The 25,678-nt window shown below is 36.4% G+C and overlaps 1 protein-coding gene across 1 annotated transcript in view; it reads right to left on the bottom strand.

Moving 5' to 3' along the window:
• Window positions 1-25,678, bottom strand: part of SYNE1 (spectrin repeat containing nuclear envelope protein 1) — a 292,806-nt gene that overhangs the window by 247,419 nt on the left and 19,709 nt on the right. Inside the window, exon 2 of the mRNA XM_050710059.1 lies at window positions 952-1,013. Coding sequence (XP_050566016.1) covers window positions 952-1,013 — 62 coding nt within the window. The remainder of the gene's footprint in view (window positions 1-951; window positions 1,014-25,678) is intronic.

Below are 25,678 nucleotides of genomic sequence, written 5' to 3'. Positions count from 1 at the left end.
TTAGACAGTTACTGCTAGTAATTATCATTAAACACACACATATATGTATAATTAACAACATATACATATATCTAATAGTCAATCATAACCGTATTATTATTATTTTGGGACATTATCTGCCAACTCTGTATGCAGAAGGTAAAACAACACTATTTTAGCTATTCCATGCTCAACTTTCAAACTTATTCATGTTCATAATTTAAGAACACTTTTACGTATTTTAATCTGCTGGACTGATGGATAACTACAGGTAGAGCTGTGCTGTGAGAAATCTCTGTCAAGTGCCAAATTAAATCTCACTGCTCAAGCTGTCAGATAAAGCTGGTATCAGTTGTAACAATATTTTTAAAATTGTGTGCAAATCACTCCCTTTGTTCTTGTGCTAACACCAGAAATTGAGTTTTAGGTTGTGGTAAGAGGAAGCAAAAATACTTTCATGATACATCCTAAGATGTGTCAGATAATGATTTTGGCACTGGATTTAAAAAGCACTATTTATATTTGCAGCCAGTCCAGGATAACTCTATCAAACTACACAACTGACTCAGTTTTATTCAAGTACATTGTATGTAATAATGTTAATATTTCTACTTCATAAAAAAAACCAACAGTTTCAAATCTTTCCTCTGGCTGGAATAGCTGCTAATGTGCTATGGTTTCAGACCTTAGTTTTGCCAAAAGGAGCTGAGCAGTTGCCTATAGATGTAGCTGCCTCAATCACTACCATACTGAATCAGATTTATCTTTGATGGTGTACAGGTAATGTCAATTGCTTTTCAAGTTTATGCTATTCTGCTCAGCCAAATCTGACATGTTCTATACTCCAGAGCCTGTATGTGTAGAAATAAAAAGATTTGATTAAAAAATAATATATATATTTATATATATATAAACATATAAATATATATATATATACATATATATATTTTTTTTTTCAAAGGCATACATTACCTTAGCCAGATGAGAATTGATCCATTTTGTAAAAGTCCTTTTCTGCACTGACTCTTGCTCATCTGAGGAAAGAAAAAAAAAAAGTTTAGATATTGCTGAATATTTTTGGATATATATAATGGAAGAATAATATTCTATGATATGCATCATGCATTGCCAGAAATACCACTATTTTCTTGAGACAATTCAGATAATTTTGTCTGTAACTACCCATAAGAAAAACTTTCAGGTCTTAAAATAATACTCTGACATTTGACTGTTTGAAGTTTCACAGCAAAGTTCAAGTCTTAATGAGTGATTGAAAAGTAAGACAACATTTCAAGTCTGAATGCCAAGATAAATTCGACTTCAAAGTTGACATTATATTTATCCAGGAAAAAAATCTGAGCACCTAGTGCTTCTACTATACGTTCCAATTAGAATCCATGTCTGATAGTCAAGTTGCTTTAATTTGGAAAATCAAATTTAGAAGATTTAGAAAAAATATTATTAGAATGTATATTTGAAAATATTCATAATGTTGAATTAAATATCTGAAACTGGACTTTCACCCTTATTTGTCCTCTGGGAGATCATGCTAGGGAGAAGCCATCAGTTAGTTCAGACGGTTCATATACTACCTCCCTCAGACCTGTTTTGCAGAACTTGTCTGATTTATAGTGAGTTCCACTGGTTCTCAGATAGCCCCTCATGGACTATTTCCAGCTGCATAGGCAAAAATAGCTCCCGAATGAGCTCCTCTAACTTCAGCAGCCAGGCTCCACAGCCAGGAGGAAAAAGAATCACAGAACTGTAACCACTCGATGAAACCCTGTACCTTCCTTGTGGGAAATCGGTTTTGACACATGGAATAATTTTTACTCAAACGGTATTTACATATTTCTATTGGGATTTTTCCTTTTGGAGATAAAAAGGAAATGCTATTTCTCTGAAAAAAGAATTTGTGTCACTATCATCATCAATTCTAAATGAGCACCTTCATACACCTACAGAAAATCCAAATAAATAAAAGTCCAGTTAAATATTTATTCTTTATAAGAACACATGCATGTCCCAAAGTCTACAGATGGAAAATATAATTTTAGTTTCTGCCTTTGCTTTTGACTTGTGCTACACTGAAAAGCAATTTTTTCTCTTTCACATCTGTAAAATTAGAAGGGAATATTCTTTAATTCCCTTTAAAGCTCTGGAGTAGATAACCAGTAAGTTTCACATACTACTACTAATGTATGTACTGATATACGTACTAAGCTCTTTCATTTACACTAATGTAATGCTGCTCCACAGTGAGGGTACAAAAAGATACAAATCACTGCACAAAATTAATCAGCCAAAATGTTACTTTAAGTGGGACAACAATTGCTCCCTGATCACATACAAGCTCTAGAAATATATTTGTGTATTACGACTAATTCTGTTTTTTTGTTTGTTTGTTTGTTTGTTTGTTTTTTACAAAGTAACATTATCTCACAGATAAGAACTAAGAAATACCAGGGGGGAAAAGACACATCTCTACACATCTCTAGCATCTATTACTAGATTAGCATACTTCATGTCTAAGATATTTTTGCATTCTTTGTTTTCCTTTGATTTCATTGGGTAGGCTCTTTCACACTATTTTTGAAACATTCATCAAATTTTCAGAATCTACTTACAGGCAACTAATGCGAAAATAATTAAATTCTGAACTCTGAGTCAATAAATGGAAATTTTGATGACTTAAGAACAAAACAAAACAACAACAACAAAAACCAAACCACAAATATTTAAAGATACCTGAAATGATAAAAACTGTTAAAAACTATTGAGTTTCTACATTTTGGAAAACAGATTTCTCACTAGATGGTTTTAACCATGAACAAGATGTTTCCCTTGTGAGATACAGTAAATATCAGCTCTGCTCTGACAAGCAATGATGTTAGCCCAATTCATTTCACTGGAATTATTTGTACATTTGGATGGCACTCTGGGTGAGTAGGTATGGGGACTGAGAGAGCGCCTCTGCACAGGATCAGTCCAGTCCTGACTTCCTTCACACCTCTGCAACTTAAAATTCCCCAGAAATCCGGACACAACAAAGACATACCAAAAGAAAAGAACTGCACCTTCAGAAATTGAACTTCTCATTACAGGAATGAGAGAATGATTTTCACCTCTAGTTCCCTAATTTCTAGTTACAATGCATCCTGCTGGTTGAAGAAGCTGTCTTCTGGCAGCAACTGGAAACCAGAGAACTAACTCCCAGCATCCAAATGGTTAGCAGCAGTAGACACTCAGTCTCAGTCATATCAACAAACAGCAGAAATAGCATTGCAAAAGAATCTGCTTCAAGGGAATATATGTGAACAACATATTCTTTATGAACTCCAGAGCAAATATTAATAAACATGTCTCCTGTTTTTAGCATTTAATTTGTATAGGTTTAAAAGGCATGGGTTGTACCAATTAAAGTAACCTATGTCCGATAATACAGGCAGCAGCTCAATTTTACAAATTTAGCAGTAAATATGTTTTTTTGTTTGTTTGTTTGTTTTTTACAAATTTTCCTGGAAGAAAATATGTTATTTTCATTTAACTACTTCTCTACAGAAGTAGTGCTTATCCATAACCACAAGACGCATGTGTCATACTGTTTGTTACGCCTTCCCCATTTGCAAAGACTGCCAGCACCCTGATTACACCACTTACCCTGATGGTACTGAAAGGACCCGGGAAGCAGATTTAACGATGTAACAGTTCTGCCGCCAGCACCTTTGTAACGAGCCATAAGCACTGCTGCTGCTCCTGTCTGGTATAGTGTGCAGCGTTTCTTTAGAATACAGCCAGAAGTAATTCTTCAAGTAGAATATTCTTCCTTCACAGGCAATGCAGGCCTCTAACACCAATCCCTCTACCTGCTCTTATCGGAGAATTCATATGAAGGCAGACCTTAAAATCATCTTTATGCTTTTTTGCAGAGATGCGAGAGCCAGACAAAGCCAGCTGTGTTGGAAGCAGCAGCTCTGCTGGTCTCACTGCCATCATCCTTCTCCACTGTTTTCCTGAGGAAAGATTTTATTAACCCAGCACCAGCCAATCCACGCACAGAAACTGCTGATGTCAAGAGCCTGAATAATTCATCCAGGGACTGGGACAACCCAACTACACTGCTGATATCCAAAAACAGCAAGATGTGTGGCTGCAAAAAGCAATGCAGTCTTCTCACCGATGCTTTTGTAATAACACACTGCTCAGTAAGCATAAAAATGGCTGAATAATATAGCCCTTCTCTAGGTTTCATACATAAAGGAAAGCAGCTTTTAAAAGCAACCACTTGGGTTCCTGTTTGCATACTCTGTTTAGACATGAATACCCTTCAGCTTTGCCACTGAAACACTGAACTGGAAGAAATAGCAAGCAATGAATCTGAACAGATATGTAGGCCACTTTGCTTTTAATAATATATTTGAACTGTTGTATAAGAAGGATGAAACAAACATATGTAAGGATGCACAGAATTTTTGGAGTGCATCTAAATCAGCCTGAAACGTACTGCAATTTCTGAAAATACAATGTACTTTCCATTTCATTAAGTCAGAGCACCAGAGCATCTGAACAGACTTTGTTTTGCTCTGGTAAAATGAAGGCAGTTATGAAACAGTGCGTGTGGAGATTCATATGTTGTTCACTGACAGGGGCCAACACAGCAGTATGTAAAACTGAAATGAGAACAAAAGGCCTGCTTTTAGTATGCCATTATGGCGATTACATCATTACAGAGGTTGAATTCAAATTTCTGTCTGTGTAGAACATGACGACTCTGACAAGATCATGCTGCATTCAAAAGAAATGTTGCAAGAAAGTTTATTTAATCAATTATCTTCCTTTAATTGGCTGAAAATATCTTCATATTTTACAAAGCTTTACTCTGCTAAAGCACGACCAACAAAATACAATTTAGGTTGACTAGGAAAAAAGACAAACACATATTTACTGTAATAAAATAAATCAATAAAATTATTTATTAGTAATTAATAAATTATTTTGAAAGAAAAATATGTATCTTATTAATATGACACTTATGAATATGTGATGAAATATTCAATATTCATGCACATTATGATGAGTATTATCACATGTATCATATATATGAAGAGACAAAGTAATGGCATGCTCTCCAGCAGAGCTCTTCTAGAGACAGCTTTCCTAAGCTACCCAGCCTGTCTCATCTGTAGAACTGCACGTGCATGGTGTGTAGCAGCAGATCTCACATCACACCCCTCTGGCCTCAGGTACACAGGATTGGATGGTGGGAAGGCAGCTGCAGCATAGGCTTGCACATAGAGTGTTCTGCTGCATGGTCACACAAGGAGGAGTCTCATGCACAGAGAGACATGACAAAGGTGAGTTCACACATGGCTAACGAAAGCATCTTGACTGATTCTTGGTGACCTAGCATTTGCTTTGTTTTCTACTTTAATAAAAATCAAGTTGCTCACAGCTCCTCATTTTTAGCACAAATTATTCTTTTTTTGCTTTCTTTCCTTATGCTAGTAAAGTCCTAAAGATACCAAACAGCTTCCCTTTTTTGTTGTTGTTATTGATGTTGTTTCCTAGGTCTTTGTAGTCTTTAGGAATATTGCTAAGACAACTTGGAAGTGCAGAGAAGTGCCAAACCACCTGCAATGCTTCAAGATGTCATTTGAGAACATACACAGCACAGAAAGCGACAAACAGCAAGCACCCTGCTGGGAAGGTTTGTTTGGTCAGCAGTTTGGCATAAATTCTCTAAAGCTTTCAATAAGAAATGTTATATGGCAATTTCCGTCTTCATTAAGGACATTCTTAACTTAAAGCAGCTGTAGAGAAGCTTGCAGAGTCAAAGCAATAATATGGAGAATTTAGTTATGAAAATAATTGATATTTTAAGCCACATGAGCTTAATTAGCACCTCCATTCAGAATTAGTGCATGGAGGAAATAAAGGAAAATAATTGGATCTTCCTGCAAGTATCTGGTGAATGTTTGTTATGGAAGGACGATTTTGCTTTTTAAAACAAACAAAAACTTTGATGATAGCTCTAAAGCTAATATATTGTTTGCCACTTGCTAAGTTTAACTGTTACTTTATACATCTTAGAAAGAAGAAAAGGATAAGAGACTTATGTGCAGTGGGAGCAAAGTAAGAGAGAGAAAAAGAAAATTGATTTCTGCAGCCACTGCAATGCAGTTGACTTTGAGGCTGAGCAGTAGTAATACAAAGAATAGGAATATAATTTAAAATACTCCATGGATTTTATTTTTATTTTTATTTTGAGGAGAAAGACTGTGTTTGTCAAAGCGTAGCTTTTGTACATATGCCCCTCTTGGATGTGTTTTATCAGAGACAGTGAAATAGTACCACTAACAGATCTGTTATCTAAATCTCCAAGCTTTGAGCTGCAAGTACACACACCAGCCATATTCTCCTCCATCACCCAGCACCAGCTTGCTCCCCATCAGTTTCTTCAGAAAAGAAATCCATGCACATGTGCTAGAAGACATCAAGCCATCCTGGCCAAAGCCCCACTAAGGAAAATGATGGGGATCTGCTCTATGGAGTTCTCACCGTTGCTCAATCTGGGGGCAGCTTTAGTACGGTGGTTCAGGAACCAGAGATTTTATATCATTTGTAGGAATAGAAATGTTCTAATTAATGTATTTGCATTTTATGTTTACTGCATTTTTGCCTGTATTGATGCACTACTGTTACTTTCATCATCTTCACTGTTCTGTTAATATGTAAATATGTTAGTCGTTTTCATATCTGTACTTGGCTGAATACACTCAGAAATGAAAACAAGATCTTTTAGAAAACAATTAAAAACCCATTCAATTAATTTTTAAAGCAGTATTCTGAAGAAAGATGTTACCTAAAATCAGAATATTCAACATCTGATATGATTATATGTAATGACTTCAGTGCCTTCCAAAAGATGCTAGATTGGAAGCTATAAAGGTGTCTGCTTATTCACCAGTCTGGCACGGGTGACAGTGAACTAAATGTTTACACATGCTTATCTTTTCCTAGACTTGTACACAAGGTGAAAACAGCTTGATGCAACAGATCAGAGTCAACTTGACCTTTGTCCGTTTAATTACTTATTTTCCTTAATTGTTGTCATCCAAAACATATCTTTAAATATACAGATCAGGTAGAAAGTCCTAAGTTTGTTAACAAGTATTCTATTTGACAAGAAAATACTCTCAAATTTCAATGCCTCCATGGTAATAAGCACATCAGTTTACAAAAGAATTTTTCATAAAGACTTAAAGATGTAAAGAAACCCTGACAAAAAAAAAAGGCATGAAAAATCATTTTCTTGTCTTTGAATTCTGTACCACCTACATCATCATGACTACAATAAAAAAAATTTTTTTTGAAGAAATCTTCATGTTTTTCAGTTCACCACAGGTCTGCAACTCGCATCATGTTACCATTTACATACACATTTTACAGCAATTCTTTCCATTTACATGAAAAGATTGTGTATGACAGCCTTTGTGTGGGGATGGTTCCCCTCCCCTAGAGGTTTTTATAAAATCAGATTGAACTAAACATGTATTATGGTAAAGAAATATTTAATTTTTAACAGAAGTCTTAAAGACAAAGATCATTCACATCAAATCATTTAAGGAAGGTTTTTAAAAATGTTGAAATCTACCCAGATCAGTACCAGACAGTCTACAAGTATCTTTCTTAGTATCTTTCTTTAAGTAGTCATTCTACAGTCAAGAAGGGTACTTAACATGCAGTTATACAAAAATATCTATGAGATCAGATTGAAGGTAGCATATGTTTAAAAGTTGAGAGGATAAGCTCCAATTCCATCTCTTACGCACTTTGTGGCACTTACACAATCTCCTAAAACAACAGAAAGTGGTGTTTTCCTGAAGCCAAACATGCCAGGAAGGCAAATTACTTTGAGTTGTGGTTGATTTTCAGTAGATTTGCTAATATTGTGCGACACTGACAAGACTGTTCACAATGTTAAGCATCCTGAAGAGACTTTGTGCAAAAATATTTTAAATTCATTTTCATTTAATAAGGAAGATAAACTTAAATTATTTATGGCAAATAGACAGCATGGAACAAATTTCTATCATCAAAGGTCATGGAAGTCTGGGGAGGTCCTTGCTGACTGGAAGCTAGCCAAAGTTATATCCATTTTCAAAAAGGGCATAAGAGAAGACCCAGGAAACTACAGACTTGATATTCTAACCTCAGTCTCTGAAAAAATTATGGAGAAGATTTTCCTGGATATTATTAAAATCAGGTAAATGACAAAGCTATTATCGAGCTTAATCAGCATAGATCCATGAAGGGAAAGTCCTGCCTTAGTAATCTGATCTCCTTCTATGATAAGGTCACCCACTTGGTGGATGAAGGGAATAAATAGATTGGAGCATTGGGCAATAAGCAATAGCAAGAAGTTCAATAAAGGAAAATGCCAGGTGCTGCACCAGGTATGCAATAATACCAGACACGTGTGCATATTGAGAGATGAGGGACAGCTCACCTGGCTGTGCTGGTTGACACCAAGCTCATCCTGAACCAGAAGCATGCCCTGGCAGCCAGGAGGGTAAACTGCAGTTTGGGATGCATTAAACACAACACAGCCAGCCAGTCAAAAAAAGGGATTCTCCTGCTATATTTAGTGTTGGTGCAGTCTCACCTTTAACATTGTGTGTGTCCGCAATATAAGAGGCCCTTGAAATTGTACAGAGGAGGGCAACAAACTGGTAAAAGGGCTGGAAGGCATGTACTAAGAGAAGAGGCTGAGGACACTCGGGTTGTCTTGTCTGAAGAAAAGGAGGCCAAGAGGCAACCTCATTGCTCTCTGCAACTTCCTGAGCAGGGGAAATGGAGAGGGAGGTGCCAGTCTCTTCTCACTCATAACCAATGATAAAACACAAAGGAATGGCACAAAGCTGCTCCAGAGGAGGTTCAAACTGGACATTAAGGAAATTCTTTACCTTGAAGGTGGTCAAACACTGGAACAGGTTTAGAGAGGTGGTTCATACCCCGTGCATATCAGTGTTCAAGAAGCATTCAGGCAAATTAATATACTTTAACCTTTGGCTAGTCCTGAAGTGGTCAAGCAGTTGGACTAGATCATCTTTGAAGGCCCCTTCCAACTGAACTACTCTGTTCTATTCTATACATTACTATTTTTCTACGCTTACAGTGAATTCAGTAGCCTAAAAGAAGTGGAGAACATTTGATTCAGACATGGAAGAGCTTAGAATCTACTAAGAAAAGTCAAACCAATGGACACATACTGGGCACACACTATCCAAGAGATTACATAAGGATGTAGGGGTGAAGCATGTGTAACATGCATAAATCTATGCAGAAAAACAAAATATACATCATGATTCATGTCTTGCAGAAAAGACTGCAATCATATCTTAGTGCTGTTTATGCCTAAACTCAGGGAAATGACAATACTGTACTAAACATTAACAATAATGTAGAATCCTTCATTTACCCTGTGGAAAGTCTGTGCAGTTTTTCCCTCGAGATCTTTTTTACTATAGTTATACACAGTGTAAACAAAGTTCTATGAAAATTTGCGTAAGGGAAAGAAAGCAATTATTATATTTGAATGCTTGGAGGCACAATACTTTAAAGAACATTCAGAATTAAATGATAAATGCTTCACTCACATATTCAGTTATGTTGAACTCAATAGATTCAGTATAAGTAGTAAATAAAAAAAAACATTTCGCATTAATAAGAAATGTGCAAATTTACTTTAAAAAACATAATAATTTCACACCATGTTTATAAAATCATACACATGCTCATATGTCTTCCAACTCAGGTTCAAATCAGGACCTTACAAATTAATTACTCTTCCAAGTGTGAACTGTAATAAAATAAAAATATGTATGAGCATATATAAGAACTGATGTCTTGGGGAAGTGTTACTTCCTACACTCCACTATTCCTTGAACGAAACAAACAAACAAACAAACAACAAAGAAACAACACAGCAACAAAAAACACAATACAAAATCTTAAAAAAAAAAAACAACAAAAACCACCTATCGTGTTATGCTGAAACAAATTAATATTTACAAATTTTCAGAAAGAATGCGATGTTTGGTATCTATGGAAGTGTTGAAGAGATGTTAGGAGTGAAGTAATAGGTGGTTAGGTGCATACATCATACCAATAGAGGACTTGTGCAAACACGACATGGCCTTAGATAATGCAAATATTCCTATCAGAGAAAGAAACCATCTGTTGTTTCCGAATGACAGTCTTTATGAAAGACTTGAGTATACATTGGTACATGCACAATGGTTTTGTACCTTCCTCAATTTTCCTTTGTTTTCCTAAGTGTCCCCCAAAAAACAATCCCTCACTTAAAAAATTATACCACTCATGTTTAAAATGTGGTATTTCTTTACGAAGTAGTATATGATAAATTCTGCCACTTTAAAGTGAGTAGTAGCTAATTCAGGGAGTTGTCCCACTATCTGCTACTGGAACTACTCATAAAACAAGTTACTGTGCAGGTTAAAAAACAAACAAGCAAAACAGGGCTACTATGTTGAAGGGGCATCCTTAAATGCTAATAATATAATTAGGAACAACAGTTGGAGTTCCTCAAACACTAGTCTAAGTTTTTAATATTTTCAGCCACAATTTTGGCAAGAAAATCACAACAATGTTTATAAATTTAACAATGACTTGTATTTGGGAAACACCAGTACAATGGAATCAGAATACCTTCAAAAAAAAAAAAAAGTGGGAGGAGAGGGAAAGGGGGAAAGAAATTGAGTTTACTGAATTGGAAAAAGTTAAAGTACTATTACTAAACAGCTAAAGTGCAAAGCTACATAAGTACTTAAGTGGGGAGTAACAGGAATTTATGCTTTGAGGTGGAAACTCATTGCACAAAACCAGACTGGAGGAATAAATACTTTTGTAGTTCTACTACAGGAATTATATAAGCCACAAGTGCAACACAGCCATGAAGATGGCAAATGGGATTGTATGATGTTATTTGATAGGATATAATCAGCTTAAGTGTGGAATAAAAAAAATTATTGTATCAGACACAATAAGCACTCACATGGAATATTATTCAGAGTTCTGGTAACCCACGTTCAAATACTGTGAGGATCTGGAATTGATACTCAAATCAACCGGATGAAGAGAAAACTGAAACTGCACAGATTGCTCACTCCCTGAAAGACTATAATTGCTCTCTGCAAATATATGAGAAAGGAATGAGCACTAGAAAAGGGAGAAGAAAAAAAAATTAAAAACATGGAGAAACATGAAAAAACAATGCAAAAGAACATGAGAAGAAGGCTGCAGATAGGATATGAATATATGTAGGAGTTAGAGGAAGGTTTTCAGACATAAGAAGAGCCACACTGTAGCAATCTCCCAGGATGTCAACATCATTTTATTGGTGCCTACTTATTGCTTATAAGTGCAGATCCTATATGACTTAGAAGACTCCTATTTGCTAAAACCTGTGTATTTTCTATACCTGTCTTATGCGCATACCATGAAAATACAGACTTCCAAATGAGCTGAAGTTATCTGTGCAAAAGTAGCGCTACAAGTAAGCACACCTCAGGTCCCTCTTCTCTGCATGGCTGAACCCGTCCCCTGTCCCTTTTACTGGGCAGCACATGCCACAGGTATGACTGCACTTTTCTTATGACAAAACAAGGGTCATCAGTAAAGAGTAAGATTTTAGGCCCTAATCACACAGTGTTCCAGTTTATTCAGAAACCTTCTTGAACAAAAGAAAATAAATTAAAAAATAGCAGAATAATTATGAAATACTTATTATTGTTAACTGATAATCCTACAGAGGATTAACAATATTCTGTGCTAAAAATAAACCAGTATTACGATGCAATGTGAAGCATGTCTTGCTGGTGAAAATTACATTTGAAACCCAGAGGTTGAAAAATGTAGATTCACTGCTGTTTAACATCTTCTTAAGATTTTATACTATTAATGATAAATTAATTACTTCTGTAGTCCATCTGTGGGAATCAATTTCTACAGATAAAATTGTTTTCAAGGAAGCCAGAGTAGGCAATGCCCTGAAGATGAACTGAGATTTCCCTGCAGTGGCAGTTACTTCTGTGACCCTTGTTCTCACTCTGTCCCTTTGCTCTCAGTGTGACTCAAAGCAAAGACATCTTGAAAATATGCTCTGTTTTAAATAGGTACTTTGATAAAGTCCATTCACCATCAGTGAGTTCCATAAATAAAAGCTCTGTAGGACTGACCATTTTGAACTTCAACCACTGTCATGCTCACTGACCATGTCTCTCAAGCCAAGCATCCAAATACACAACTGAAAACATATAATTTCCTATACATTCAGGGATCCCCCAACGTGATAAGTATCACAGCTGAGCCTGTAATTTCACTTCATGGCACCTAATGTAAAAGAGTTTACTAAAACTTCAGGACAAACCAGTGAGCTATTCTGATGTGTAATTCTACTAGGATTCATTTCCGTGAAAATTTTATTACGCTAAGTAACGGCTGCTGAGGCCTGGAAGAGTGTATAATTGCTCAACAATGCAAAGATAAAATGAGCTAGTAAAAAACTCTTTGATAAAGAGCTACGAACAGTGGGAAAAATAAAAATAAAAATATATTATGATTTACTGTAAGCAATGCTTTCACAAGCCCATGGAAGCAAAATTATTTTTATAATCTATCCATCTACAAGCTATTTTTGATGCAAAGAGTCCTAATTTTATATTGGCTTTTTTTTTCTTTTTTTTTTTCTCTTTTCTCAATACATAAATAAATAAATAGGAAGTTCAGAGTTACACATTTGGCAGGAAGCAGAACTCTGGCTATCCCCCCCCCCAAAAAAAAAATCTATACTAGTTTTTCCAAATTACAAGCTTTTTCAAATTCGTTACATACTTTGAATTTTAACACCTGGGCTCTCTAACAACTCACCATTCTCACTTAAGCATGCTTCATCCCCTTAATGGATCACCAAGCAGTCTGTAAATAAACTGTTCCCACAAAGAGTGTCTAAATATTTTTCTGCTCAGGGAATACGGGGAAAAATCAATCTTTATTATCCATAAGTGCTTCAGCTCCAAGTAATCCCAGAAAGAAACTCTTCTGCATGCTCAGTACCTATCCCCACTTCCCTTTCCATCCCAATGGCAGCACCTAGACTTATCTCTTTCAGCCACATAAGGGTCTAAAGCTGTGTTAATGTGAGGAAACTGAAAAGAAAGAAGAAAAGTGTGAATCATCTAGAGAGCATGCTCTCAGCAAGTGAGAAAAAATCTCTGACTGGCAGCTGGAAAAAACAAAACAAATAGGCAGAATCTGCTCACTTTATAAACATCTCTGCCCTGGAATTAAAATGTTATTATTGCCAAGACAAACTCAAAAGTCACATATGTCAGATGTAGTTGTGTCTGTACAAACTTTATATTTGCCCCTTCTAAGCATGTAATAAGATCAGTCTTTAATTAAACAGCCACACAGGTTTCATTCAAATACTCCCTGCCATTTCTGGTGGATAAATTGAAAATATTCAATCAGTAATATTTTATTTTCTATGTACGATTTTGCACTTCTCATCAGACCTAATGATTAACCATGTGCCTTTGTAACCCTTGTGCTAGTTCTGTAACATTGTGTAAGATATGTATGAAAATCCTATGAAAATAATTTGTAAGTTTTTTTTGTTTTGTTTTGTTTTCTTTTTGATTAAGCTTATTAAAAGACACAGAATATTCTAAACCCCAACACTTTTGAAGAGGAAAATCTCAAAGCAAACTGGTTACTAATGTTCATGAAAACAAGCCAAGCAACTAAAAACAAATCTTAAGTTTGTTGGACTCAATCCTTACGTTTGTTGGACTCAATCATAGATCAAAATCAGTCTGTTCTCTGAATATCATTCCACACCAGCAACCTAGGGCATAAGCTGATAACTGACAAGCACGTGTCTTCATCCATGAGTTTCCTTCATTTGTATGTTATACTAGTTTATTCCATGAAATTTCATGGAATTGAACAGACTGGCATAAAACTGGACATTGTTCAAATAAAAACGTACCTGTCTGGACACTGATTACTATTTTAAAATGTGATTTGGCATACTCCTGTAACACACCACAGTAAGTATTTATAAATAAAAGCCACTACCATGTTTGCCTTAAACAGTTCTTCCTGTGGTTACAAATCACAGACACTACTGAGCAGGTAAAAGAGTATTTGTAGCAACAATGTCACTTGAAAGAACAAGAGAAAAAAAAATGGCGTTAGAGTGAGTCAGTCCCTGGTCTTGTCGTAGGGTGGCAGCAGCAGCGGTGCCCTGGCAGAGGGCAAGCAGCCTGCCTCCCACCTCTGCCTTGTCAGCCCACCAGAAACGGTGCTGAACAGCTCTAGCCCTGCAACACACAAACGAATAGCAATTTTGCCACTGAATGAGACAAGCATTTGTAATTCAGATCGTACATCTGATAAGCAACCATCTCCCACATGAAATAGAAATGTACACTTCTTTCATACTGCTTTTTTAGCATGCGCTAAAAAGGACAGATAAAAGATTTCTGTCACATAAAAAGTTATGTTATTACTAGGTCCCTGCTAAATAAACTCCTTACCAAACCCCAGCATACTTTTTCCTAGAAATATCTATATATAATAATTATTATTTTTTTTCAAGAAGTCCAAAAATATGAAGATATCCTGCATTCATCTTCCTGCTCACAGGAAGAATTTATGTTCTCCTGTAGGAAACCTACTCTAATTAGATTGACTGTGCATCTTGATTTTATACAGAAGAACATGTCTGTCAACAATAAGCAGAAAAATATATTTCCTCATAGGGGATTTCACATGTACTGGATATCCAAAAATGTATTAAAATGGTATGAAAAAGAAGAGAGAAGCATATTCACAGTAGGTTGTCCAATAAACAAAACAACAAAACAACAAGAAACAACCATCATAACAAAAATAAATAGCCCACAAAAAAGACAATGACATCTCATATTTCCCCAGGAACCATGCTGTGACCAAGCACTGTTAATATTTAAGATATTCTGTGACAAACCCATCAGTTCATATTCATATTTTTAATCAGAAAAATTCTTCAAGGTTTCATTGCAAATTTTATGTAAGAAGTGAATGACTGCAGACTATCTACAGGGACATCTAAAACACAGTGAAGAAAAACCCAACTCCACTGAAGAGAGAGGATGCCTTGCTGATGATAGTGATGGAGCCAGAATTTAGATCTAGTACTGGCATACATGTGCACAAGAGAAAGCAGCTATGAGATTGTTCGCTTTTCCATATAGGAAAGGAAAGTGGTCACAACCACACACATTGACAAAATTTTTGCTGAAAAAAAATGCTTTTTATAGAAACTCGTAAGTTTGAAATTTTTCAGGTCCATCTTATTTTCATCAAATCTAAGGTTCTAAAATATTCCTCACTGCCAGGAAAAAAAGTGCTCAATCACCAGCCTTGGAACAGGTAAACCTGCCAGGTGCATGTCAGAGCCCGTGATAGTTTGCTGCTAGTAATAACAGAAGTGACAAGAACATCAGTCTCAAGAAGCACCTGTAAGGTGTATGCATTTTGATTTACCAGAAATTGCACTTTTGTTGTTGTTGTTGTTTTGTTTTTTGTTCCAATTCACACTCAAGGAAGAAAAAACAAACAAACAAACAAAAACTTTCCTTCAGTTCAATCAGACCTTAGACCAGATAATGAGCTTCAGGAGAATGCATCTGCAGGATAAATATGCAAATATATCTGTATTTTATAAGGCACTCTAGGAACTACCTGCAACTACGTGAGGTAAACAATAACTCCTACAACACTGTAAACATAACAATTCATCGAATCTTTTCTTATTTCCTTAAACACTTATGCACATCACAACTCTGGCTGTACTTATTCAGCCTTTAGCCTGTCCTGATGTAATTCCTCTGCAGAATGTGAAGGCAGAGTAGCATGGAATTTGCTTCACTTTTCTTTACAGAAAGAAAATCCCTAACAGACGTTCCAGGCTCCAAATCCATTTTATTCTGCTGGAGCATTATGAAGGTAGATTCTTCCCTTAAGCCAAGGATCTCATTCGAAGATGGACTGAAATCAATACTGGCATAGTATGTGTTTGTTAGAGTTTCAAATACCTTTATAATACACCTATTGTGCAAGGATATGCTGATTGCTATCAATGACTGTGACTAGACAGCTAATTATAGGTTCAGAAGACACTGGCAATCAACATAATAACACCAATACATGCTCCAACAGGCACAACATGCTGTTTGTGTCTGTAAGTACAGAGACAGCAACCTTATGGAGTATGAGAGAATATGGTAAAAGCCACACGCTAGAGTATTTCCATGTATCTGTGGGACCAGACAAGAGTGGGATGTATGAACCACAGAATCACAGAATGGCCGAGGTTAGAAGGGACATCTGAGGATCATCTAATCCAAAGGTTCATTGTGGAAGGAAAAATTATTCACAGATTTCCTGGGGGCCATCTAACTATGCTGAATTGCAAGCTCAAACTCACTTCTGCCTGAATTGCACTCCCCCCCCCCCTTTTTTTTTCTTCATTGAAACATTACAGAAACTCACTGGATATGTTTTATATAGTGGACCTGATAGTCCTCAAATACACAGATGCAAGCATATAACCCAATTCTTAAGGGGATGACAGCTTTGGTAGGCATTAACTCCCTACCTTCCTAAACCCAATTTCATTAGGAAATGGCAAAGATCAGGGATGAGAAAGGACTCCACCTAGCTGACTTCTCTTGTGGTTGTTGAAGACCCCAGGAGTCTGGAACATATATGTTCAATTTAGTTACACCCATTAATTACTGCAAACTCCAAGTTTCTTGTCCTGGGTACATTACAAGGTTTACTTCATGCTCAGTAGAGTCAACAGAAAGTCTAAATTACTGTGTAATATTAAACTTCACAGCACTCATTTAACATGAAAAATATTACTACCAAATCACAAAATAAATAAAATAAAATAAAAAATAAAATAAATCAGTGTTTTTTGAGGGGTATGTATCATCTGAGAAACAGCCAGAAATGTTCAGTAAGGTCAAAATAAAAACACTGGTAGACCCACTGGTATTGAGTTCTGCATGTAAATTGTAACAAAATTTATCACTAATGAGAAGACAATTAAATAGTAAACCACAGTTAGCAGCATAATATCTTTTCTAAAATTTGTACATATTAACAGAAACATAGGACAAAAACACCAAAGTAAAATTTTCTGTCAAACCCATTCTTGAGAAAACAGGATCTTGGTGGGTCTTTTGTTTGTTTGTTTTACTGTATCTAAGGTATGTTTCTTCATTTTGTTTCATTTTTAACAGTTACTAAAGTATGAAAAAATAAAAAATAAATAAAAAGAATTTAGCCTCTATATTCTGCTTCTTTTGTACAACTACTGTTTTATTCATTATATTTAGTACGTATCACTTTTTTTTCTTTTTCTTTTTCTGTGTCACTGCTTCACAGCATATCTGAGGGCAGCTTCTAGAAAACTTAACAGTTCTTGGCCTGACTGTGCTTTCACACTGAGAAGTTCCACTGACATCACTGGGGTTAGACAAGAGTAAATTAAACCACGACAAGAAACAGAGTGAGCTGAGCTTACATGGACTGGAGTCTACATTCTGTTGTAAAGTTAGATTAAATGAAAGGAAAAACAGACCACACAGATTTAAACATTACCTTTTTTTAAAAAGTCATTTGTTTCTATTTCCTTTGATACTCCCTAGGATGTTTCTACCGTATTGCCAAAATAGCAAATAAATTATCATGAGGAGCTGCACAGACACAAATTATCTGAATTTCACAATCAGCAAGCAAAATCCCTCAAGCCACTCATACTGGCATTTCTTGGTTTTGTCTAAAGATGATAGAATGTTGAAAAGCAAAACCTGTGGATCAGAATACCATGATCATGACGACAAACCCAGTGAAGGGTAGCTACAGTTCATCAAAATTTACCACACACGATCTTTTGGTTATTTTTAGTTTGAAATTAACTTTTGAAAACAGAGTTCTATTTGGGGTATTAAGGAAATTATCTAACACTTAAGATGAAATATAGTAAAGCTGCCTCCACAATCTAAATTTTGGATCCTGTACGAAGTGGGAGTAGCAACTGCTGCTTCCAAAGAGTCACGTCCTTCTGTTCCCACAGCAGTAGCCACTACCCTGACTCCACAGGGGAAGCAGCAGCTCCTGCCTGGGCTTGCAGGGCTCTGGCACAGACAAGAAGCAGCACAGTGGTGACCTTGCTCCTGTCCAGCAGTGTTGCCTTTACTTTCTGCATGCCAAGGGCACTCCTGTTAAATGTGTGACTTTCTCAAGAAGAGCACTGTGCACACTGCTGGTGTGGAAGGATGCAATGGTGACAAAAGGAATAGTACAAGACTTGGATTTCCTTTCCTGCTTAGAAATAAGCTGCATGGCCATGGGCCATAACTGAGATGCAACTGTGATGCTGGCTCACAAGCACATTAAGTGAATCAGATTTACAATACTAACAAATATTTCCTATCTGGCTTTAGCAACTGTTAAAATTGTACTAACCACTACCTTGCAACACAGGAACGACATCTGCCTCTTACTCACCTTATGACTAGAATGGCTCAAATAGGTGGCACTTCTCTGTTAACATTTATTCAAACAAGAGCAAATGTTCTTTGCTCAATTCCTCTTCAGTTTGTTGTAAGAAGATGTACCTGTCTATTTCTTCATCTCTATTGAAGATAACAACTCGTTTGTTTAAGAAAAAAAGCAAGGTCTGTGCTGCCCTAGGAAGTCAGCTGCTCATTGTTCTTTGTACATGTCCACTGGAGGGAAAGAAAAAGCTTAAAGACATTGTGAGCTGATAAATATATATCTAAATTCTTATCAATGATTACAGGAAATAAAATGTTTATTAATGCTAATTCATGTTAGGTAGCATTACCAGCAGTTCATTTCACAGTTTTTCTAATTTCAGTATAAATTTATGATTTCTTCTATTATTATTTTTGCCAAGACAAACAAGCCATTACTGTAATATTTAGGTGTTACTGACCATCATGAAACCATATAAAAAAATCCCATTAACAACAGAAAGTATTACTGGGTGAAATTCTCCCACCTCTACCCTTTTGGGAGAACCCAGCCCTTTGCCATTTACTTTTTAATTACCGCTATGGTTTCTAGCTGGTGATCCCTTGCTCGTGAAGGGGGAGCCATGTTCCAGACAGGGCACAAACCTCAGATCATTAATTTTGAATGACTTCTCTTAAATGTTCACAGAAGCGATGAATCAATCGCAGCATCCTGCCCGGGGACCCCAGCATGGAGACCTCTGCCAACAGAGGATAGAGCAAGTGGTTGGCTTGGTGGCAGAGCTGGCACTGGGGCCGGGCATCAGGACAGGTGGGAGCTGGCCCCAAGGGGACCAAATTCCATCCTCAAGGGAGTCCTGGCTGCAAAACGATCACTAGAGAAAAATTCCATCCCAACAGTTCAGGGCTATGCTTCACACCATGCTTATACAAACTCTTTTTGCTTCGGTTTGGTTACAATTTTCTTAGGATGATTGTGTTTGAATTCAAAAACTGCACCCCTTGATTTTGAATTAGTCCTCTAGTCTGGGACACAGTAGAAAAAATAAACTTGGTCCAGCCAACAAACAAGCCCAAACATGCCTGGCATGGCACACAGAGCTCAAATACTTCACTCAACTGCATAATGGCATGAAACGTTCACAGCATTAAAACAAGCTGCTTAATGTGTTTTCAGCTCACTCGGCTTTTATACCCTTGGCATGAATGTTTGACTGCTGATATCACTTTACTCTAGGAAACTAGAAAAAACAGACAGAAATGATTACATGCTACAACCTTGTATCACGATCTATGCCTCAAAAACTGATAACTGCATACCATTATTTTCTAATTATTTTGACAAAGGACTCCTGCTTCCTGTAAGACACTGAAGATATAAAGTCATGGATCCAAGTCCAAAAGACTTCATTAACTTCAGTGGGTACAAGCTTGCATCTTAATCCAGACAGAACTTAATAGTGAAATGCTATGAAAAATTCAGTTCTCCATTGGTACTCTAGACTAGCTCAAACTCACTGGTAAATTTTTTACATTGACTAGAAGACTACATAATCACCAGAGTAATTCTGAAGACAAACATCTGCAGGTAGCCTGCAGACCACCTCTCATCTAGGTTACAAGAAAGGAGCAGGCCCTTCAGGCCCTCAGCAGATGGACAACTCTTCACAGTGTAAAATACAACTACCACGCCAGTACTTTTATAGGTTACTGCTATTCAAGTATTAACACAATTAGTACAAAAATAATTCACATTATTATTCTAGAGGTTTGAGTAAAAGCATCAACTGGGTGACCCACAACAGTAAACACAACTTACTCCCCAAGTCCATGGTTATCAGATCATCCTCACTTACTTATCTTGGGGTTAGATGAATATAACAGAGCCCCAGGCCAAAAGTGTCGTTAAACTGCTCTTTCCAAGAACCAGCTCAAATGAAAGCTACTACAAAAGTTCTCACATTTGAATTACAAACTTAATGAGGGAAGTTTCTTAAATCCTACCCCTCAGGCTCTGCACCATAGCCAGTTAGTCTTAACATTACAAAATGTGAATGATGTTACATATCTGGACTTTTTTTTAATGATAATTAACTCATCTTTATCTTATGGAGCCATATATCTAATTTGTAAATGTTTCTTTTCAGCCATGATGACCAGAAGATAATTTAGTGTTATATTTTAGTATTTTACTAATAGCTGAATCTGAGAACCATCAAGTATTATGAGAGCTGGCCACACTGTAATCAGACACTGAACATGGTCTTTTAAGTACATATTGATATTAAAGAGCTTCAGACCTTCCACAGCCTGAATAACACAACATGAATACGAAGACCCTAAAATGAACATACTGAACAACTGAACATGTGCTTCTAGTCCTTGCTCTAGCTATAATTATGTCCTTCACCTAAGTAAGTGCTTTAAAACTGAAAAAAAATATTAAAATAAAACCATTATAGCTCACAAGCCAAACCAGTCAACTCTAACACAATGTAATTTCTAACACCTGCACAGTTCAGGATTCTTCACTAATCAGTTTACAGCATTCATCTGCTTAAAATACACACTGACATCATCATCTTGGGGGGCATTTCCCATTAATTTTGAGCTGATTATCCACAAAATACAGGCAAATCATGAAAAACATTTTCAACTGTAAGGAAAAATAAATGAGTACATCTTCGTCCAGTGAAGTCCCTGTTTTGCTGCTCAGTGACTACCTATACCATCTTGTTCAATAACTGACATATCAATCTTCCCCCTGCTCCTGAAAATGTAAATCGGGCAAACAAATAATGGTACATAAATTACAGTACGGAAAAGCTAAATAATAATAAATTAAAAATACAGTAATGCCTATGGATTTACACACTTGTATGAAGTGTGTATGTCAATTTTTACTTGGACATATTTAAAAAAGATGACGATTCAGGAAACACGTAACCTTTCAAAATCATTAAGCTAGGTTTTCTATACAGGCAAATCCACAAGGAAGTACTCTGCATGGAATTCAAAATCAAAATTCAATCAGATAACATCACATTAGTCTTCCCTCTCCCCAGATCTGGCACCACAGGGACAGGAATGATGTATGGAGACTGGGTAGGGACAGGGAAAGCAGCATGGCTGAGGAGTTCAGGGAGGAAGTACTTAATTCTGTAACTTCTGAATGCTCCACTGAGATCTACACTGTCTGACAGGCATCATTACTGACTAATTCAAGCAGAAAGATAATCCTTTATGCAAAAGCCCTGGTCATTTCTAGGACACCACCTTACTGTACCGTGCTCGTCAGTGGTTTTAATACAGTATATTTAGCTTAGTAGAGAGCACATAAAAACAAACTGTTTCTAATTCTAATCAAACATAATTATATTTTTGAGATGGGTAGCAGCATTATGCTCTAGCAATACAAACATTTGGTAGGTGCCATATGGACGCAGACAAAACACAGTCCCTGCTCAAAAGATCTGTCTTGACCTTTAACACATGAGTAGTCCCTCTGATATCATTAGCTGCACATGCATAATAATACAGACCAGCTCCTCAAGACTGCTTAAGTGAAATGGAGTAACGCTGACTTATTCTGAGTGAAGTTATTTCCATGCTTACATGTGTCTTTGCATTTTGTAAAATACAATGAAATTAAACACTGGAAAGGAAGGCTGAAAATGGAAGGGGGTGGAGTGTGTGGGGGCGTTAAAGCAAATGCAGAAATGGATTACAACCTGCTTACTAGAAGTTGTACAATTGTAGGTTATTTTTCTGAAAATTATGTTTTAAATAATACTAAAGAAATACTAATATGTAACAATATTAAAGTGTGTGTATTTTTTTTCCTATGTCATTACTAATATTAACATGGGATTTTTTTACGACTTGAAAACATTCAGAGTTCTTCTAAATAGAGCAGACCTGGGGGAGGGAAAAGCTGCTACGTTTAGTTTTATATTTTTTAAAAATATAATTCAAAACTTCTGGATATCTGATAACTGCCTTGGCCAGAAAGTAGGAGAGCTTCACAACTTAAGATTGTGTAAAAAAAATTAATTCAGTACAGCTAAACTTGGAAATATGAACAACTGAATGTGAAAAAAAAAATCTATCTTGTGTTGTCTTAGCATAGTTGGCCAACATCCACAGATTTTGGGCATGTACTATTAAAAAACTAGCAAAAAAAATAAACTGATAGGCAATTGCTATGTCAATTAAAACTACTTAACCTTTCACAGAGAAATAGGGAATGCAAAGTGGTAGAGTTTAGCAGTTTTTAGTGTAAAAGCAAGCAGAGTCCTAATACGCTATCACACGTTATTAAGGTCAAAAATGGTCTGCTTTCCTGAAGAATCAGTATAATACAGCTTGAAGACAATTTGAGAGGTGGAGGATATTCATACCTCAGTATTTTAATGCCAGTGTGGAATACATGATGGAACATTTGGCAGGTACTTCATTTTTCATTATTGAAGAAGCACAGGAATCTCAGAGATGTCAACTGGGGCTGAAGGTGATCTTCATTTCAGGCCACTGGTATTTAGGTATAGATAACTCTACAGAACCTAGTTAAAATGTAACATTTAACAAATAAACAGTGGGGTGTATTGCAAGCCTAAATTATTGCAGCTAGTCTAAATAACCTCAAGATTATGCCTAATTTTAAAACACACAATTAACAGAGCTGCATGCGTCACTACAAGATAAAATGTTTGATTACAGTTCCTATTCACCCCCATCAGCAAATAACATTTTAGGCAAGAATAATGAAATATGACAGTGTCTCTGCCAGTACTCCAGGGTAATATCCTTTAAACTTACATGCACATGTTAATGCATGCATACATGAATGCAAAACAAATATATGTGTGTACATGCACATGTTAATTTGAGAAAGAGATAACTATTTGGGTGACAATTTCAATATTAACAATACTTCATAGACAGAATTCCAGTGTTTGGGAAAAAAATGCCACCCTGTATCTTCTTTTGAAATTGTAGTTTTCTGCACAAAGATTGAAAAAGAGAAACAGATAAATCTATAGCGGTTCTACTTCAGCCTATGTCAGGATCTGTCTCATCAATCAAGTTGTACCAACAAATGAGTACTGAAAGCCTGGATAATCCTTATATAAACCATTGCTTGGACTGTGAGCCTGCATACCGGGTTTCCCAAACATCAGCTGACTCATCCCACCAGCTGTTCCTAGGTGTTCAGTTTGCCACTTGGCTGAAATGCTACTCCTTTCTCCTTGTTGCTTGCTCCTGCATCTGGATGCAGGATGCATCCTGCATCCTGCTCCTTGATCTGGTCCCTGCTCCCACCTATCTCACCTGAAGTTTCTCCAGCTTGACCTGCATTTTCTTTAAGACCCTGCTTTGTTGTGCAGTCCTGCTTTCTGATTCCTAATGCAGCTTCTGAATCTCAGAAATCAGCCAGCATCTCCTCAGCACCACAGTATCTCCACTTGTCTTTAATTACTGACCACAGTTCTGGGGCCTCATTTTTGAGTCATTCCCATTGAAACCAAGTATACACACCTTAACTCTCTTTCTCTGCTGTCTACTCCATCACCGCTTTTCCATACAGTAACAATTTCTCCACTGTGTTGGAAGGCCCCCTGGATACAGATTTTCAGTTATGATTATCATAATTATTATGTGATTATATTTGTATAAAGATGGTTGTTGGGGCTTATGTCACTGAACCTGAACATTATAAATATCATCTGTAACTAGGTGTAGGCATAGATGAACTAACATTTTGAGCTAGAACATTCTCTTTTATTATGAGACAAATAATCCTTTGCATTCTGTTTTTGCCTAATAAAAATACTTCTCTGCATTGATTTCCTCAAGCTGTGTTGTTTGATAAACTTTAAGTTATTGAGTATCTGAAAGGATCTGCCCAGCAAGCATTTTGTATGCTGAGGTAGAAAAACTTGTCTCCAGACAGTGCTGAAGAAGCATATGGGAAAAATACAAACTTAAATGCTGTTTTGTCTGAGAGATTTTTTCCCTTGAAAATCCATCGACAAGAATTTAAAATTTGTAAATGAAAATAGATAATTTTAATTAAAGATTTGGATAAATTAATAGCAGTTTGCTTCCTAGAGGAAATAACACAGTTTTCAAATTCTCTTTAACAAGCCACACACTGTGTTCACAGTATTTCAAAGCAAATCTAGGGAACCATAAATGACTGACTCAGTCACAAGTCCTAAAATCCAGGATATTAGAAACATGGACCATTATTTCCAAAGACCAGTATTGTACAGGTAACAATGCATAGATTTGGGACCATAAATTACTGACATCATCCTCACCAGATGTTTTGTTTTATACAAGGTTGATATTTGGAATTTTGTAAACATAAACATTACTGTTCATAACTAATTCACAGTAAGGAATATTGCTCATCAGATTGAGTTTAACCTTACTTACATTATTGTGTTACTACTTAAAATATACCCTCTTTGGATATTATGTAGGATCCTATTTAATAGATTCTGAGATTAACTAACTACTAAATAAGTGGCTGTGACTTGGTTTGGGCGGTAAGACTGTCCCATGGTCTGCCCCACCTCCAGCTTTTGGCAGCAGCTGCCAAACCACCTACTCACCCCCATCCTCCAGAAACCTTCTACAGACCTCAGAGGTGTCCTAAAATAGCAGTTCCTAAATTCTCATATGAACCAGGCCTGACAGTAGTGAAAGACTGGTAGGAGAGGTTCAAAAGTTTTCCATAGGTGAGGCAACTACCAGGAGATCCGTATACACAGACCCATGGACAAGACTGTCAGTGAAAAGTGCTGTCAGATCCCAGGCATTATTTTCGAGTAGTGTACAACTTATTGGAAAACAAAGAAACAAATAACTGTGATATTTTCACATTCTTCTTTGAACATCATACTGGATAAATGGTGTACATTGGATGGAAATTTTCTAAAGAGTAATCCAGTCTTTCTGTTTCAGAGCAGATTAATAAACCTACCATGGTGGGATTATTATCCTGGGTTATGCTGCTCAGGAAGTCACCCTTACAAATAACTGCCTACTGA

The sequence above is a fragment of the Cygnus atratus genome, chromosome 3 (assembly GCF_013377495.2).
Source record: "Cygnus atratus isolate AKBS03 ecotype Queensland, Australia chromosome 3, CAtr_DNAZoo_HiC_assembly, whole genome shotgun sequence".
In the NCBI taxonomy this organism is placed as follows: domain Eukaryota; kingdom Metazoa; phylum Chordata; class Aves; order Anseriformes; family Anatidae; genus Cygnus; species Cygnus atratus.
The sequence above is the reverse complement of the archived record's forward strand: the minus strand, read 5'-3'. Positions and strand labels throughout refer to the sequence as shown.